Raw genomic sequence first — 18387 nt, forward strand, 5'->3', positions numbered from 1 at the left:
ACCCAGGACCTGGACTTCCCTATGGCCACCGGCAGGCACCCAGGACCCAGGCTTCCCTCACAGCCCTGGCTTTGTCTGGAAAGACATTGAGGCAAGTTAGCATATTACACTTTTATTATTATAGGTGATAGAGAACTGGAAGTCTAAAAGCTAAGTTGATGCAGAAAAACTCATGGTTAAAGACTTTTCCTTAAATTCGAAGGGGAAACCCTGAGAAGATTTAGAGCAGATTCTGTGGAGGAACTTTAGTCCAGTGGTTGCCAACTGATGGTCCATGGACCACTGGTGGTCCGTGAGGTCCGAAAGGTTGGCGACCGCTGCTTTAGTCTGTAGGAGAAAAATTCAATCAGGTCCACATTTGTTTAGAGCACCTTTGCTCCCGTGTCTTGCTTATGGTAGATGTTCTTGCATTAGTGCCTCCCCTGCCAGTCCGTCTCCCCAGAAGCATCTCTTGAGATGAGGCTCTGGCTCGTTACCCATCCAGGAAAATCCTCCTCTAGCCTAGAGGCTTTCCATTTATGCAGCAGGAAAAAGGGGGTTGTTATTTTGTGGGCAGCCCACAAATGTATGTACAGAAAAGTACCTGGCCCTTAAAAGATGATTAACATTGTTTACACGCTTTTTTCTTATCAAGTCTTTTAGGGCCTCCTCATAGATCAGAAAACATCTAGTATTAGATGTAAATCTATGTTTATACATCCATTAGTATTTTTTAATTGAGATATAATTGACATATTAACTCAGGTGCACAACATAATAATTCAACAAACCATTAGTATTAATAAATATAATGATTGTCCTATTAGATGTTCTTTAGGTTCCTGGCGGCCTCTAAATTCTATTCTAAATGATTAGTAAACACTAAACTTTGGGTTTAGTTGGTTCTCTCCTGACATCTAGTGTTCCTGATTCATTACTGCAATAACTTCATTTTAAACCACTATTGGAATACAAAAGGTTATATGGAATAAAAACTTAATTCCTCTTAGAAAAGTAAGTGGAATAAAATTACAAGCTAGTAACAAAAAAAGCTCCTGTTCCTAAGGAGCAAAGGACCCTTTTTTCACAATTCTTTCCATGTAAGTGGTATCTGTGCTTGCTCTTCTGATAGGTAACACAGCATGCACGTCGGGCTGTTCATTATTGAGGAGGGAAAGGAAATGAGGGGAGGCCACTTACTCATGGCCTACTATGGGCCAGGTTCTGCACCTGAATACTTCAGTGGGACTTATCCCTGTGCTTTTAGAAGCTGTAGGACCATCCTAACCCCATCCCAACCATGGAAACTCCGCCTGACAAGGTATTGAGACTGTCCTACTCTGCAGTGGGGCAATGGAGCCAGCATCCCTTCATAAAACATCTGCCAGACAAGTTATGTACACATGTGGGCACTCAGAACTATCTTCTAAATAGAAATGAGTGACAGGCTCTGCCCTTAAGTCCCATCCAGGCAAGGGATGTCTAACCCTCTGTCCCTCATTTAGCTCGGCTTAAGACTGCTCCGAGGCAGGCTGACCTTGTTACATCAACGGGGGCGAGAGGGCATGGACTCGAAGTGCTTGCTGATGAGCCTGGGAGGAGGTGGACGGCCAACCCCAGGGGACTGCCTGCACATGATGTGGAGCTTGTGGAAGGAGTGGAGTGAATACTTGGGGTGCTAGCGGCTGGAGCTGGAGGCATGGAGGCTAAAAGATGGGTGTTGCCACATCACTGCCTTTGCGCGCTGTTAACAGGGGGTGACACTGCAGTTGGGAGTTAAGAGCCAGCACATGGGCTCACACATGTGGCTCAAGCCCAGGGGTCAGTGGTGGATCTCCAGTAGACCAGATTCCCGAACTTCTCACTTGCCCTCAGGCCCCTGCATAGCCTTCCTGCAGGTGGTGGTGTGTGGAAAACAGGGGTGTTGCAACTTTGAAAGAGACTCCATTCTCGGAATAAAGTAATCCCAGTGTAAAGACTTCAAAAATATACATGGTTGGAAAAATGGAAAACTTAATGTGAGTAAAAAACAAATGATGGTTCCCATTTTCTTGCATTTGTGGCCATCACCAATAGCACAGTGAGAACTTTGGGGGCAATTAGGAGCCAGTATTCTGCGGCAGAAGGAAGGGTGATACAGCATCATGAGTGATGACATAGTCAGGATTATATGTTATTAGGGAACTTCAGAGATAAGCAGATCTATAATATTTCAAAACAAACAGGTTGGAAAGGGCCCGGGCAGTATGAGTAATAACAGTGTTGCCACCTTTTTCTACTGTGGAGACATGAAATTCGCCAGAAATGGCACATTAGACAGTAAGACTTAACAGAATCTTCATGCTTATGGACAGAAACTAGATGCACCACACTTTCATCAACATCCTTTTTAGCTGAATGTGTTAATCCCTTTCAATTTCTATGTTCTGCTGGCCTTAAAGCCCAAAGCTTAGGGTTTATCTCAGTATCTTCAGAGTATTATTAACTTTTATACAGAAAATCATTCATAACCTCCTCCAGCCTCCTGCCCCATCACTCTTCCCCACTTTCCCGCTTCTCTAGCAGCAGCTGTGGAGGACCAAGGAGAACAGGTGCATAAACACTGTCAGAAACAGCTCCATAAATCCCCTCTCTTCCAGCTGCTTGGCTGTCCTCAAGGAATTCCTCAATTTCAGAGTCTGTGAGAATAGATGGGACAGTGAAGGGTGGGAGACGGAAGCAAAGGATGACAAATATATTAAAATGCACCCAAATAAATGTATGACAGCTTTCAAATTATTTTCCATGGGGGAAAAAAGTTCATTCACAAAGAGTCACAAGCACTTATGGAGGGCCTGGATACTCCTGAGACTCAAAGGGGAGAGAGGTCGCAGTGAGCTGGAGGTAGGATTTAAAGAGTCTTCAGCAAGGATGGGTAGACTGGGTAGTGGGTGGTGTTTATTTCCAGAATCAATCAGAAAAAAAATAAAATACCTGTATTTTCAATAAATGAATTTTTTTCTGATCTTGAGATAAAAGTTTTTACATGAAATACACTATGATTGTTTATCTGTCTCATGAATTATCAAATGTGATATAGTCAAATATACTGAATAAAGATGCAGAGCCAGTAACAACATAAAGACGAAATCTCAGTGGCTTTCCATTACTGCCATGAGTATCAAGTTATTGAAACAATTTCATCATGGAATTATTCAAAATTTCTGTTAACATATGGAAAGCTTTCAATTAAATATATAACTTTGCTGAAATCGAGAAATATTTCCAGTATAGACGGGATGGAACTGATAAATCAGTGCTTCTTTCTCTTCAACATCAGATTGAAAATGATGACCGTTTTTCCGAGCTGCAAGAAAAAGAAAATGTGAATTCTTAAAAGGATAGGATATAATTTTCAAAAGGTTACTTTATAATGGCTCATCCTATCATCCGTATTAAGTGGGAAAATAGTACCCAAAAGGAAACATACCTTATAGAACTTCCCCCAAATAAAGATGTAGAGAAGTTACCTGCTGACACAGCTGCACGTCTGCCCCACCCAGACCAAATGGGGTGCTCACGCCCCATGCATCACTTACTAAGTGCCTACTGCTATAGGATTTGATGAGAGACTGGGGATAGAAATATAACCAGGGCAAGGTTCTAACACTCAAGAAGTCGAGTCTGGGAACCACACAGAATTGTAGATAGTAATGTTTTTATAGTCTATCTTCACTGAGATGCTTCGAGAGTGAAGAGGAAGAAGAAACTGGCAAAGATGAGTCAGGTGGGGCAGTGAGGCCGTTTCCACAGGTCAGGCAGAACTGTGAGAGGCACGGAGAAGGGGGCATGGGTCAAGTTAGGACGTAAGAAGGTAAAGGCTAAGACATTTTCCTAAGATCAAGATAAAGTAACTATAGGCTGTTGTGGCATGTTTTAAAACAAGGATAGCCTAAATAATAGAAGTCTAATATGCAAATCGATCGAACGGCGAAATGACCAGCCGCTATGACACGCACTGACCACCAGGGGCAGATGCTCAATGCAGGAGCTGCCCCCAGCTCGCAGGCCCCAGGCCAGCCAAGGCGGGTGCCAGCGGGGGGGCCCCCTGATCACCCTGCCGGTTGCCCCACAGAGCGGCCTTGATCACCAGCCAGGCCTAGGGACTCTACCCATGCATGAATTCCATGCACCGGGCCTCTAGTTAGAAAATAAAGAACAAATAATAGCCCTGCCATGGGACAATACTGCAGCCAACTGCTCTATCCTGTTCTCATTTACTCCGACACACAAGGCATGGAAATGCTTCTTGGAACTAATACTACACATAGGAGAACTGTTTTTTTCTTTTAAATTGGGATTTTTGTCATGAAATTGCCCATTCCTCTGAGCGTAATTATAAACCAGAGTGAACTCAGTGTGGGCAGGAGGGTTGCTAAAAACATAGGCCAAGCTTGAAGAGACACCAACAAGGCCCGCTGAAGGGTTCAATGGCCACGCCTCACCAGAGTGATGCCTGCCCCTTGCAAGTGGTGCTTGTAGCTCTTTCTTATCTCAGAATCACTCAATTAAAACATAAATTCTCAATTCTACCCACAAACATAGCATGAAGAAAAAAGAACAAGCAAAGCTGAACTTTCTCCTATGGGCCCATGCCTACTGATAGGCAGCCTTAAAATCACAGAAGGATGAGTATATACTCAGTTTATATAATTGCCTTGAAAATATAACATCTAATTCTCAGAGAATGTTATAACTAAAGCATTATTCCTAAAAAGAAGACTAGTAGGGGAAAATATTAAAGAAAAAGTATTCAAAAAAGAAAGGAAAAAAGAATTCAACAGTCTTTACACCGTTGTTCATGTATTCAGCACAGTTTAGAACACACAATACTATTAATTGAAATCATTGTCCTGGTTTTAGTTGAATCCCTAATACCTCAATTTCAGGGCTTTCACAATGACTGTTTTAAAGGTTGTTTTTTTTGTGTGTGTGTGTTTTTTTTTAAAAAAAGCATTTACATAGAGCAAGAGTATATAAGAGTTCAGATGAGGACATTTCCTTCAAAACTACACTAATGGAGTGATAAGATAATGTGCCCACATATTACCTTCAGAAACAAAGAACTCCGCTAAATAAAATGCAGCCTTCACAGCGTTCGGTGCGTGGGAAATGCCGTTAAATAACCCCCACTCGTAAGGAGATTTCTCTGGATGCCACTGGACACCATACACTGGATACTTGTACCCTGCATGAGAAACACAAACGAGTAAGTATTAAGCAGATGGGCAGGTCTCCTTGCAGCTCTGCAGGCAGGATTCATGGAGGGTATAGCCTTCAGATCCTGCTCTATGGGGCCCTCTCCATTTGTGGGATCCTGAGCTTTGCCTCAAATTCTCCGTATTAATAGTAATGCTGATTTAAATACCCCACTTCAGCGGGTTTCTGTGGTGTAGTAGTCATCTGGCTCACCTCACTCACAAGAGGTCCTTGGTTCAAAACTAAGCAGACATTTGGTGCTCTCTGCCTTCCAGATTCCAGGAGCTATCACTCCATCACCTCCTTCCAGAGGGTCCTACCCAAATACTCTACTCAGCCCTTGGGAGTTTTTGGCCTGAGTATCCTTATTTTCTCACTATTTAATCAATGTATTTAGGGAGATGTTTTGCTGTATGTCAGTTACACCTTTTGTTGTTGCTGGAGGAGAACCTGTCAAAAGTACTTAATCCACAATACTGTTGGGTGAAAAAGGCAAAGGGATTGGGAAAAAAAATACAATAAAATACTCATAGACACAAACAGCAGTATGGTGATGATCACAGGGAAGGGGAAAAAATGATGATGGAAGGATACTTGACTGTGAGTGGTGAACACACAATACAAGATAGAGATTATGTATTATAGAATTGTATACCTCAAACCTTTGTAATTTTTTAACCAATGTTACCCCAATAAGTTCAATAATATTTTTTTTCTTAAAAGAGAGGTCACTGTCTCTATTTATTTCTTCATTCCTCTTTTCTTCCCTTCTTCACTCCACCCCGCACCTAGATGATCCAGGTAAACCACAACTGTTTTGGAACATGAACAAAACACAGTTCCTGTCTCCAAAAGTGCCCTAATTTCGATCTTCAGGCCCCAAAGTTATTGTGATTTTATTCATTAAAAAAAACTATAAAATCAAAACTAATAAACATAATATGCAAAAAGTGTACATGTAGAGACATATACCTTCCATTGTTGAAATAAACTCAATCTTGCCATCAGTATTTGTAGTTAGTACATTGAAAAACGCCTTTAATTTTTCATTCTTCGTAAAATTCTGGAGTATAAAAATAAAATAATTACTCCTATAATTAATCTAAATGCACTGATGTCATTACATGATTAATATGATACCATCTTGGAGAGGCTCCACTTGTGGAAATTAGAAGTCAGAGGCTCTAATTCTAAGGACAGCAACAAGTCAGCAGGAAAATTCCGGAACATTCTGCTCTGCAATATACCTGAAACAAGGTAAGTACAAGGGAAAGAATTTAAACACAGAAAAATAAAATCCACTAAAACCACTAATCTCCAGTCAAACCAATGAGTTATCAAAATTTAAAATTTCTTAAGCCACCCTCATAATTTGAGTACAAACATGGTCATTCACATCTCTAGCCTGTGTAAATAATTTAAAAGTTAATAAAAAGTCATGGGCACTTTTTACTTGATATTTGCTAGTTACTAATCCTGCCCAGCTAACGCTTCTTAAAGGGTCAAAAGGAGAAGTCTTACCTTCAGTGAAGTTCAGCGGCATTGTGATTCCTTCAGTATTTGTGTGTGTTAATAATGACTCTCCACTGACCAGATACGAAAGCTCTTCAAATCCAAGGCATGTGCCCCACACAGGAAAGTAGTCTCCATCATCAAAACTCTTTGAAAGAGAAAACGAAGTTTACTCAACCTTTTCAAAACAAAAATTGTACATTTGGTTTGTCATTACAAGACTGGCACCTGAGAGATACATGGGTTTCTGAAGCATTTTCCAGGTTCCAAACGTAAGCTGCCATTTAACCTCCAAGCTCCCACATAATAACCCCGTTTTAATCAAACACACTAGCCAACCTCAGTTGTTTTGGGAAAGAAACAGACATCTGCCAGTCAACTACCAAATAATACAAGTAACAGGGACTATAAATATTAAAGACGATGCTAGATAAAATGCCTATTTTTACATCTTGTATAAATCTTGTCGCTTTGGATAACTGTCTGGTTTTGAACACACTCCTTCCTTCATTATCTCAGAATTTATAGATACATCGACTAGGTGGGGACAAAGAGCTGCTTTCAAGAGGAGATGAAAATTAGTAATATGTGAATAACGCCCAGTACATAATAAAAACAGCCTACTAAGCCACCATGAGGACCCAGTTCACATCAGCGAGCACAAACAGAGAGGGCCCCGGAGCCCAGAATTAAATGAAATAGAAAATGAGCGATAGCCACCACTGGCTCCTCATGAGCAGACACCTCAAGAGGTGAGGGGATGATGAGGCTGGAGTAACTATGAAGGAAGTATTATCGTATGCCTGAAAAGGAATTATCCCCATGGAAAATTACAAAAACCCACCTGGGCCCCAGTTGGTGTGGGTCCTCCCATGGACCAAAAAGTCTCGGGCTTTTGGCACATGCCTGGGTTGCAGGCTCCATCCCCAATAGGGAACATGCAGGAGGCAGCTGATGGATGATTCTCTCTCATTATGTTTCTATCTCTCCTTCTCCCTTCCTCTCTCTTTAAGAAAGATAAATAAAAACATGTATTTTTTAAAACCCCATCTGGAATAATAAGAAACAACTGATATTTACCTGTGTGGCAAGGCTGTAAAATATTTCGGCTGTGCGGGCATAACCTGACTTCTTGAGGTCAGCGCCTCCTCCAGGGAAGAGGACCCTGAAACAACATCCGAAAGAAAGCATTTCCACCCCGCCCTACAGAAACCAAACCATCTTTTTATTTCAAAACAACTCCTTCCTTATTACATAAGCAACAAGATCATTACAGAAAATGAGAAAACTAAGGCAAAAGGAAGTAGGAAATACTTACAATCCTACCCATTTGTAAATTATTGAAGTTAAGAATACTTTTGTGCATATTCTCCCAAAACTCCTTTGATAAACCAGTTTATTGTTGGCAAGGTGAATAAATGGGGTAGAAGGAGAGCACACAGAGCTAGAAATCAAGTAGAGATAACATCCCAAGTACAGGTAGGTTTACAGGAAGGTGATCCGTGATGCCAGCATCAACTAGAGGTCCATTAATCATGACACAGGTTTGGCTCACAAAGAAGTTTTTCTTAACCATAAAGCACAAACTGATTATAAAAATATAAGTACGCTAAAACTAAATATCCATGAGAATTTAATGCTATATTATCACCCTGAAATCTCTTCAGTAATAAGCATGGGATTAGAAGAGTTTTGAAGAAGAACACAATCCCATTTCTAGAAGTCTAGGTGGGGGAAGGTGGGGGAAGTAGTGAACATTTCATTTTATTTTATTCTACCCATAAAGGTAAGATATAGAAAAATATTTATTATGTTTTTACATCAACTTTTTATACTAATTCTAAACTTTAAACATTATAACATCTTGAAATAAGCAGGGATAGTCCAAAGAGATTATAAAAGTTAGATTAAAGGTATTAACATTTTGCCCTAACTGGTTTGGCTCAGAGAATAGAGTGTCAGCCTGCGGACTCAAGTGTCCCAGGTTCGATTCCGGTCAAGGGCATGTACCTTGGTTGCAGGCACATATCCAATAGGGAGTGTGCAGGAGGCAGCTGATCGATGTTTCTCTCTCATCGATGTTTCCAACTCTCTATTCCTCTCCCTTCCTCTCTGTAAAAAAATCAATAAAATATATATATTTTTAAAAGGTATTAACATTTTGAAAATACTTAAATATGAATTTGAGATATGTGAAATAATGCTGTTGAGATGGTTGTTCATTCAACAACTGTACTTCGCTTCTTGCATGAGCCAGGCTCAGTATTAGCCTGGACAGCCAGAGATGAGTAAGTTTTCCTGTTAGTAAGATCACAGTTCAGTATAAAATCATAAAAAGTATGAGGTGGAACACCTGACACAAAACCATGCAGAAAATGCTACAATTCAAAGTGGATTAATGAAGACCCATTAGCAGTTCTCCCTTTTCATCAACTCAGTACTTACAAAGCTGCCTCTGATCAAACCTGGTATGTTTAAGCACAAAATCCTTTCATAAAGCAAAGCTTGACCGCCCCTCCCAGTTGGCAAACTCCTTTAAAGCCAGGCTCTGCCTTTCCACCTCCTTGCACCCCGCCACGGGAAGGGCTCTACTGCCTCACAGGGACCGTGACGGTGCTTCTGAAGTGGCAGAGCAGTGCTCATTTTCTGGTGATCATGTGGAGGTTCCAGCACAGAGTCCAGCCTGGGCTTGTTTATTCTTGCCCGGGCCAAAGAACACTGAACATAACGGGGATTTTAAATGTTTTACTAAATGGAACTAATTTTATAATAAATATTTACTGAACCAAATTGAACTGAAGTCTATTTGATGAACAAGGACAGATCGATCTAGAGACAAATGGTAGGGGAGGGGGGGTTAGAGAGCAACCAAAGGACTTGTATGCATGCATATTAGCATAACCAATAGACACAGACACTGGGGCGGTGGGGGCTTGCCCTCTCTGTAAAAAATCAATAAAATATATTTTTTTTAAAAAAAGTTTTTTTTTTCTGTGAGGTAACCAATCATAACTTTTTTGGTGATGCCACAGTATAGACAATTTTTTCCAAGTTCTATTCAAATCACCTTCTGAAAGAGAACTGAGTAGTATCCTTAGGCTTAAGATTTATAAATCCCCCAAGCAAGCAATATGCCATGCCATTCAAAGTGGCTTCAAAATATTTAAGACAGGCATTAAAAGAACAAAGACTATGTCACATATTTAAAAAAATGATATATGTCTACTGTGTAATGTTACTGTGTAACATTAATTTCTTATGCTTCCTTCTCTGCAGGACAATTGCACCTCTCTCTCAACAATGTAATTCCTCTGAAAGAACTCAGAAAACTAATGGCACACCACTGTAAGACGGTTACACAGAAACACGTGGAATACTTGTGTCCTTTTTTGCAAGAGCCGACAACATAGATCTCACACACCGTATCAAGCCAGTGCCACCAACTTACCCATTAAGAGAATGGAAAAGCTTTACATACTCTTCATCGGTAAGATCAGGCCTGAAAACAAGAAAAACAGTGACGAAACATCCATTTCCAAACCTAAGAAAACAGTCAGGCTCTAAATGAAGTCACATTATTGTTAAAAGCCAGATGAAGAATAATTCTTAAATACTAGGTAATATCACCTCTCTACCTTCCTAGAGGCAGCTTTTCAAACTACATGTAAGCCACACAATTATGTCCTTGTTTTGCTAATCAGACAAGTAAACATGCTTTCCTGTAATCTAATATAATTTAATATTGTGACGTATGTGTTCATATGCAAAATATCAAAGACCATGAGATTTGGGGATACAGAGAACAAATTGATGATTACCAGATGGGAAGGGGGTCATGGGACTAGGTGAAAAAGGTGAAGGGATTAAGAGAAATAGTTCACTCTCTCTGTAACTAAAAAAAATACCACGTAAGCCTGGTAATGATGACAAATGACACAGCATGACAAGGAGTGAAGGGTGTTGTTGCCAGTGGAGAGCACTTGCTCCACTTCAAATCAGCTCCAAATAACTTGGTTAAAAAAAAAAAAAAAAGAGGCCAAAAGTCAAGATTTTATTAGTCTTTTGGTTTGCTAATGTTTAAAATGCTGTGTGAACAAAGCACATTTTTAAACCAAAAGCAGCCCGTGGGGCGCCACATGCTACCTCTCAGGAAAAGGAGTCTCTGTGGGTCCCACTAGGGCCAGGCCCACCATGGGAAACTGGGATAACCCGAGAGCACCAGGCACCTGAGAGAGAAGGCAGTAGAAAGAAGACAAAAGAAGACCAAAGACAAACTTCTTTACCTATTCCAGAATTTTGCCTATGTCTCCCATCTTCCGCCTTTTTCCTTCTAACCTGCAGGAGTTGGCTCCCAGCATCCCACCTGCAGAAATGAACCTGACATTATCAGTGAGATCCTCGGTCTCATTCTACATTAGGTAACCCTTTGCAGGTTGCTCTGGGAATCTATTACGTTGTTTTTATAGAATCATATGTATCTAACTAGAGGCCCGGTGCACAAAAATTTGTGCACTCGCGGGCTGGGGGGGGGGGGGGGCCCTTAGCCCAGCCTGTGCCCTCTTGCAGTCTGGGACTCCTCAGGGGATGACCACTTGCTGGCTAAGGCCTGCTCCCCAGGGCATAGGGCCTAAGATGGCAATCAGACATCCCTCTGGCAGCCCAGCAGCCCTCGGGGGATGTCCACTTGCCAGCGGGGAGCAGGCCTAAGCTCCAGTCGGACATCCTTAGCGCTGCTGAGGAGGCAGGAGAGGCTCCCACCACCACCGCTGTACTGGCAGCAATCAGCCTGGCTTGTGGCTGAGCAGAGCTCCTCCCATGTGAGAGCGCCCTGACCACCAGAGGGCAGCTCCTGCATTGAGCATCTGCCCCTGGTGGTCAGTGTGTGTCATAGTGACCAGTCATTCCCAGTCCTTCTGCTGTTAGGGTCAGTTTGCATATTACCCATTTACTATATAGGCTAGAGGCCTGGTGCACGGGTGGGGGCCAGCTGGTTTGCCCTGAAGGATGTCCCGGATCAGTGTGGGGGTCCCACTTGGGTGCCTGGCCAGCCTGGATGAGGTCATGAATGATGGCTGTTTGTAGCTGGTCACACCCCCTTCAGGGTGGGGGTCCCCACTGGGGTGCCTCGCCAGTCTGGGTGAGAGACTGAGGGCCGTTTTCAGGCTGGCAGGCAACTGAAGCTCCCAACCTCTCCTTTTTTTTTTTTTTTTTTTCTGTGATTTATTTACCTTCTATGGCTGTCACTGTAGCTGAGAGTTGGCTTTAGCTCTGAGGCGGGCTCCAGCTCTGAGGCCTCGGCTGCTGAAAGCAGGTATCTGGGTTTGTTTGGCTTCTATAATTGAAACACTGTTGCGGTCCTGCTGGCTGAGGCCCAGCTGGCTGAAAGCAGGTATCTAGGTTTGTTTAGCTTCTATAATTGCAACATTGTTTCTTAGAGTGCAGCTCAGAGCCCGGCAGCGGCAGGTGGGGAACCTTGGCTTCCTCCATCACTGGAGCAAGCAAGCCTCCTGTTCCTTTCAGCTGCCTGGCTGCCAGCCGCCTTCTTGGTTGGCAGCTAATTTGCATATCGCCCTGATTAGCCGATGGGAAGCGTGTCAGAGGTACGGTTAATTACCATGTTTGTCTATTATTATATAGGATTCCAAGCAATTTATTTAAAAAGAACTCTGGGAACCCAAGCTGGAAATCAACCTTTATGCCGACAGTCACATTTTCAGTGTCTGTCACACATGCCAGTACTTGGTGAATCACTGGTTTCAACACTTCCCCAATTTCAAAACTTCTGTCTTTCTCATCTCTTCCTCCCTGTACCCTTACAGTAGTCAAGTCATGTTTATTTTTCTTAATATTTATCTATCAAGGCTACAACCACTGTTCTAAGCCAAACCCTTCCCACTTACAGCCTACTGCAATTGCAAGTCTCTGAACTAGTACCTGCCTGTCCCTCCTACTTCCCACCCATGCTGTCAGTTCTAATGTCCTAGAAGAATGGCTTGCAGAAAATGCTTCCATGATCTCCCTCCAAGTACTAACCAGGCCCAACCCTGCTTAGCTTCCGAGATCAGACGAGATCGGGCGCGTTCAGGGTGGTATGGCCGTAGACCATGATCAAAACTTTGATAGGCTATCTGGTTTCCAAGTAAGATTTCATTTGAAAAATTAGATCTGCTACTGAGGAATTAAAGACTAACATCAAAAGCAAATGTTCATCTTGGGGTAGGGGACAGCTAACCGTAAAAGAACAGTAAGAAGACAATCCTTGCCCTAGCCGGTTTGGCTCAGTGGATAGAGCATTGGCCCAGGGACTGAAGGGTCCCGGATTCGATTCCGGCCAATGGCAGGCACATGCCCGGGTTGTGGGCTCAATCCCCAGTAGAAAGCGTGCAGGAGGCAGCCGATCAATGATTCTCTCTCATCATTGATGTTTCTATCTCTCTCTCCCTTTCCCTTCCTCTTTGAAATCAATAAATATATATTTTTTTAAAAAGACAATCCTTATGAAACTAAACATAGAACAATTTTGTGATATAATTCTCCAAAGTGTAATATTTGCATTTAGATTATTAATATTCCATTTGAACAGTATTTTTGGTTATAGATTTTTTGTTTGGTTGGGGCAAGGGGGGGTTGTTTGTTTTGTTGTTGTTGTTAATCTTCAAGCACCAAGGATATTTTTTCCATTGGTTCTTTAGAGAGAGTGGAAGTGAGGGAGCCCAGAAGGGGAGAGAGTATGAGAGAGAGAAAAACACTGATTGAGAGAGAAACACACGAACTGGGGCCGGGGATCAAACCTGCAACCTAGGTACGTGCCCTTGACTGGGAATTGAACCTATGATCCTTTGGTGTGCAGGCCAAAGCTCTAACCATTTATTCACACTGGCCAGAGCATATTACAGTTTTTAAATGCAGATTTATTTATAAAAGCAGTTTGCCCAGAGCAAAAAGTGGTATTTTGTGTGTGAAATCACTTATAATGGATTAGAAGGTGGCACTGGAAGCTTCCAAAATACACTTATTTTGGATGATAAGATATTGTGAACACATAATGTTTTGTTTGTTAAAAAATGCAACTCTTTCCAAATCAATCTATGGTACAAATCATTTTATACTTACTAGGTCATTACATCACAAAACCAATGTTGCTCTTTTAAACCTGTAATACCGGCAGTTTACACTGAAGCAACACTGCTGTATTCGTTACTCACAAACTTTTAAAGTAGAGTGTGGAGGTATTTCGAAAGTCATCTTCTAAAAATCTCCTTTATTTCCTAAGTGGACCCTTATCCTAATATTATCGAATAAAGCTGGTAAAGTTATAGATTCTTTTACTCCACTAATTTCACGATTGTCTAATGAGGACCGTCTTTTGGGTTGTAAAGACAACTATCATTTCATTCTCTATCTAATACATATGACATACCTCTAATGATGTGAGAGATAAGCGTCACTTTATACTTTAAGCAATGCAGTGAGAAACTTTAAGCTTCAGATCTGTGGCAAAAATCAGGTGCAGTAGTACCACATTTAAATGATGCAATCCAAAGAGAGGCATTAATTTTAGAGATAAAAGCTAATTTTAAAGGTAAAACAGCAGCTTTATTTATACAATGTAAAAAATACTGAATCATACCTTACTGGTACAACTCTTGCACCTGCAGACTCCAAATACTTTACATAGGATGCAGCAATATAGTATTTTCCCAGGTTTTTCATTGCCTTAGGATAGCACCTTTGCATTAATATTCCTAAATTACAAACAAAGAAAGTTTTAGTTTCAAACAACTGCCTTTTTTCCTGCTCAGAAACTGAAACAAATCACAGTAAAAATATAACAACAGTAGTTCCCCCTTATTCAAGGTTTAACTTGATGAGGTTTTGGCTACCTACTGTCACACACGGCCTGAAAACATTAAGTGGAAAATTCTAGAAATAAACAATTCATAAGTAATATATTGTACACTGTTCTGTGAGGCGGATTAAATCTTAAGCTGTCCCATTCCACCCCATCCCAGACATGAATCCATCCCTTTATCCAGCATCTTCACGCCGTAGATGCTCCAGACCACTTAGTAACTGTCTTGGTTAGCACATCGACTGTCTGGTATAGCAGTTCACGTAATGCTTATTTTACCTAATAATGGCCCCAAAGTGCAAGACCAGTGCTGGCAATTCGAACATGACAAGAGAAGCTGTGAAGTGCTTCCTCAAGGGAAAAGTTGAGTGGAGTACAGTAAGATATTTTGGGAGAGATACCACATTCACCTAACTTTTATTACAGCATAGAGCTGATTCTTGAACACGGGTTTGAACTGTATGGACCCACTTACACACGATTTTTTCAGTAACTATATACTCGGCCCTCTATATCCCCACATATGCAGATTCAACCAACCACAGTATTTTTAATCCAGGGTTGGGAATCCGCTGATAAGGAGGGTCGATTTAAATTATATTCAAATTTTCGACTGTATGGGTCAACTGCATTGTAATAACTGGTCTATTTTATTATTTATTAGTTATTGTTACTAATCTCTTACTGAGCCTAATTTATAAATTAAAATTTATCATATATACATACACATATATGAAAATACACAGTATATTTAGGGTTTGGTTTACTATCCAAAGCAATCAATCCAAGCAAACATCTTGCTTCCCCCGAGCTATTATAATAGCCTCGTAAAAGGTCTCTCTACAACCTTTCTTAAACAACCCCCACCATCTCCAACCAGTTCTCCACATGGTAAGAAACCTGATATCACCATTCATTCATTCATTCATTCATTCACTTAGTATATATTACAAAATCATACTACATAGCAGGCACTGAACTAGGTGCTGGGGACACACTAATGAATAAAACAAGTAAAAATCACCGCCCTGTGGGCTTTAATTCTAGTGCGTGGGAAGGAAAGAAGACAAAAAGAATAAACAAGATAAAATACATAGTGCTATGGAGAAAAGTGAAGCAGATGAAGAAGGTGTGTGTTTGGGGTTGGGCAGGGGGAGGGGGGAGGTCCCATCTATGGGGAAAGAGGATCTCTTAAATATGCTTGGTAGGCAAGGCTTCCCTGAGAAGGTAGACCATGACATTTGATCCAGGACCTAAGAGAGGTGAGGGGAAAAGGCATATGCAGATATCTGGAGGAAGAGAGATCCAGGGTGAGGGAACAGCAAGTACAAAGGCTCTGAATCAGGTGTGTGCCTGTCCCATTGCAAGGAGTCCATATGGACCAGAGCCCTGTGTGAGCTAGAGGGAAAAGCCATAGAAAATGAGGTCAGAGAGAGAGATCAGCAGGGTGCACCGCCCTGCTGGGTGCACCTCCCTGCTGTGTGCACCTCCCTGCACTTCAATGCACTAAACTTTCATAACTATTACAAGACCCTATGTGCTCTGCCCCACCTACCTCCCTGGCTGCCTCTCACAACTGAAACCTCAGCCCCAGAATAATACTGAGTCACATAAAAACACGTCTATCCAGAGTACACCTGCGCCCCTAACAATCGCCATCCCACCGTTTGGAACACTTTCAGTGTCTCTGCAGGTGACATGAGACAACACTTCTGTAATCCCAGCTTCTTACAACTGACATTTTCTCAGACACTCAGTTCATATAGACCAAATGCCAAAACTGGTTCAGTAAGACTGTTTTTCTCCCGGTGGGTAGGTAGGATCCTCTTAAGGAAAATAAAAGTTGGTAGTGCAAAAATTAGGGAGTGGCACAGGAGATGGGAGTGGCACAGGAGATGGGAGTGGCACAGGGTAGGCAAGGGTGAGGTGCCGCAAAGGAGAATTGGGACATATGAACACAAGATACCAGAAAGGAGAAAAATATGTACATGAGAGCAAGCAGGTAAGTTCCACCAACTTACTCCCCTCCCCTTGCTTCCACACATACTCACTTTTCCCATCTTGCGAGAAAAGTTCAGGCTATATTCCAAGCCCCCCAGAAGGTGCCCAAAATGCCACCCATACTTTAAAGCCATCTCACAACTTTTTTGGCTTCTTTGTCTTTGAATCCTTTGCACTTCCTAACTTAATGCTCTACGTGTAGTAGGTGTTCAGTGAACTATTTCGTCTTAATTGATCACGATGCCCAAAAGCATATTCATTTTTTCTACATTTGTCCCTGAACTACCTCTGTTTCTAGAAAAAGGAAAAGAATACCTCTCCTTTTTATTTCCTCCTCCCTGAACCCACAATTCCCAAACCCACAACACAGATTTATTATTTTGGGTTAATTCTCCTTGGAGAATCTAACCTCTATTTTAAATAGCTATGAAACAAGGCAGTCCAATTTCCAAATATTGAGACACAACCCATTTGAAAATTGGGCGCTACCAATATAAAGGAAAAAACCCTCATCTATTTTGCACTTAGTTACCAAAAAAAAAGTGCTCCTCTTCGTGGAAGAAATATAAATGGCATAATATTACAGCTAAAATTAAACCAATCTTAATTGTCGACATAAATTACTTCTGGCAAGTTTTTACTCCAGGCTGACTTCCCATGGGTAGCTTTCCCCTGCCCTGTCTCAAATATTCCTTCCGACAAAGCAAACGGATTTGACTTTTTGAAATATAAATTTGTTGGAAATGAAATATTACATGCTTCATTTGAACACCAAACAGAATTGGCATTAGGATCACACGGGCCACTGCTGCCCTCCGCTGCTCAAGATGACAAAACCCGAGGCATACCATAATTTCTTGAATATCTAGTCAACTCGATTTTTATAGGTACAGTGCGATGCATCTTGAAACATACCCTCAACCCGTGAAATTTTAATGAGCATACTGCATGCATAGAATTTGCTTAACTCCTAGAAATCTCTAGCTGTGTGCCGAGAATAGAACCATCTGCAAGGTTTTCTCCACCCTCCCAACTTAAAGCCCTGTGAAACCACCCAGGCATCGGCGTGGTTTCGGCGAGATGCAAACGGCGCCCCGGCGCGGCTCTCCCGCTGCGCCCGGGGCTCACAGCGCACCCCCCTCCCCGGGCTTCCCCAGACCCGACGCCCTCCCCGGAGCCGTGGCAGGAGGCGCCCAGCTCGGACCCGGCGCCTTCTTACCGATGATGGGCTTCTGGGTGGAGGCAGGGGCAGCGGACAGCCGGAGGGTCACCGCTGCGCACAGCAGCAGGCCCAGCGCGTACAGCAGGTGTCCCGGGCTCGCCATGGCACCGACCGCCTCCCGCCGTCTTTCAAAGGCTCTGTGGCCGGGCGGCCCGGAGCGTGGCTGCGTGGCCGCGAGGCGGCTGGAGGTCGTCCGACGGGGCGGGGCTCCGCCGCGGGGGCCGATGGGAAATGTAGTCCCGGCGCGCGCGCACGGCAGCCTCGGAGCGGGGACGGAGGGCTCCCGGGGCGCCGTGGCCTCACCCGCCGCATGGCTCGACCTCGACTGGTGCGCCCGCCCGTTCGGAATCGGCTGGGTGGGCCCGGGGCGGTCTCCCCTTGCAACTGTTCATCAATGTGATGAGGACACCGGTGAGTAAGCTGGGGCGCCGAGCCCAGGCCCGCCGAGAGGAGGAGCCTGAGTCCCAGCGGGACCCCGTCACCAGGCAGCTTGAAAGGCGGCGAGGGATTCTAGAAGGCGCCTGAGAACTTTGCGCCAACTGTGGCTCCTGCTCCACAGGCCGGGGCTCTGTAGTCAGGAATG

General features: G+C 42.8%; 1 protein-coding gene across 2 annotated transcripts; it reads right to left on the reverse strand.

Moving 5' to 3' along the window:
• Positions 1–2892: 2892 nt before the first annotated feature.
• On the reverse strand, positions 2893–17993 carry GGH (gamma-glutamyl hydrolase). 2 transcript variants are annotated; one of them, XM_081111742.1, is made up of 9 exons: positions 17802–17993; positions 14360–14474; positions 10178–10228; positions 7810–7894; positions 6739–6877; positions 6358–6464; positions 6190–6280; positions 5069–5206; positions 2893–3325 (listed from the first exon to the last, which is right to left on the reverse strand). In XM_081111742.1, exons 1-9 carry the CDS (start codon positions 17905–17907, stop codon positions 3204–3206), a joined length of 954 nt encoding a protein of 317 aa, XP_080967868.1. In that variant the 5' UTR covers positions 17908–17993; the 3' UTR covers positions 2893–3203. The 2 variants fall into 2 exon arrangements, with proteins under 2 accessions (XP_080967868.1, XP_080967869.1); XM_081111743.1 differs by lacking the exon at positions 10178–10228 and having other exon boundaries at positions 17802–17943.
• Between the last annotated feature and the right edge of the window lie 394 nt (positions 17994–18387).

The sequence above is a fragment of the Myotis nattereri genome (genome assembly GCF_964212035.1).
Source record: "Myotis nattereri genome assembly, chromosome: 17".
Taxonomy (NCBI): Eukaryota; Metazoa; Chordata; class Mammalia; order Chiroptera; family Vespertilionidae; genus Myotis; species Myotis nattereri.

Excerpts from the sequence above, each read along its gene's own strand:
- GGH (XM_081111742.1), bottom strand. The coding sequence starts at position 17,907 with ATGGCGAGCCCGGGACACCTGCTGTACGCGCTGGGCCTGCTGCTGTGC. Across the intron at positions 7,895-10,177 it reads CTTTTCCATTCTCTTAATGG|GGTCCTCTTCCCTGGAGGAG; the intron begins GTAAGTTGGTGG and ends ATGTTGTTTCAG. Across the intron at positions 6,878-7,809 it reads TTTACAGCCTTGCCACACAG|AGTTTTGATGATGGAGACTA; the intron begins GTAAATATCAGT and ends TCTCTTTCAAAG.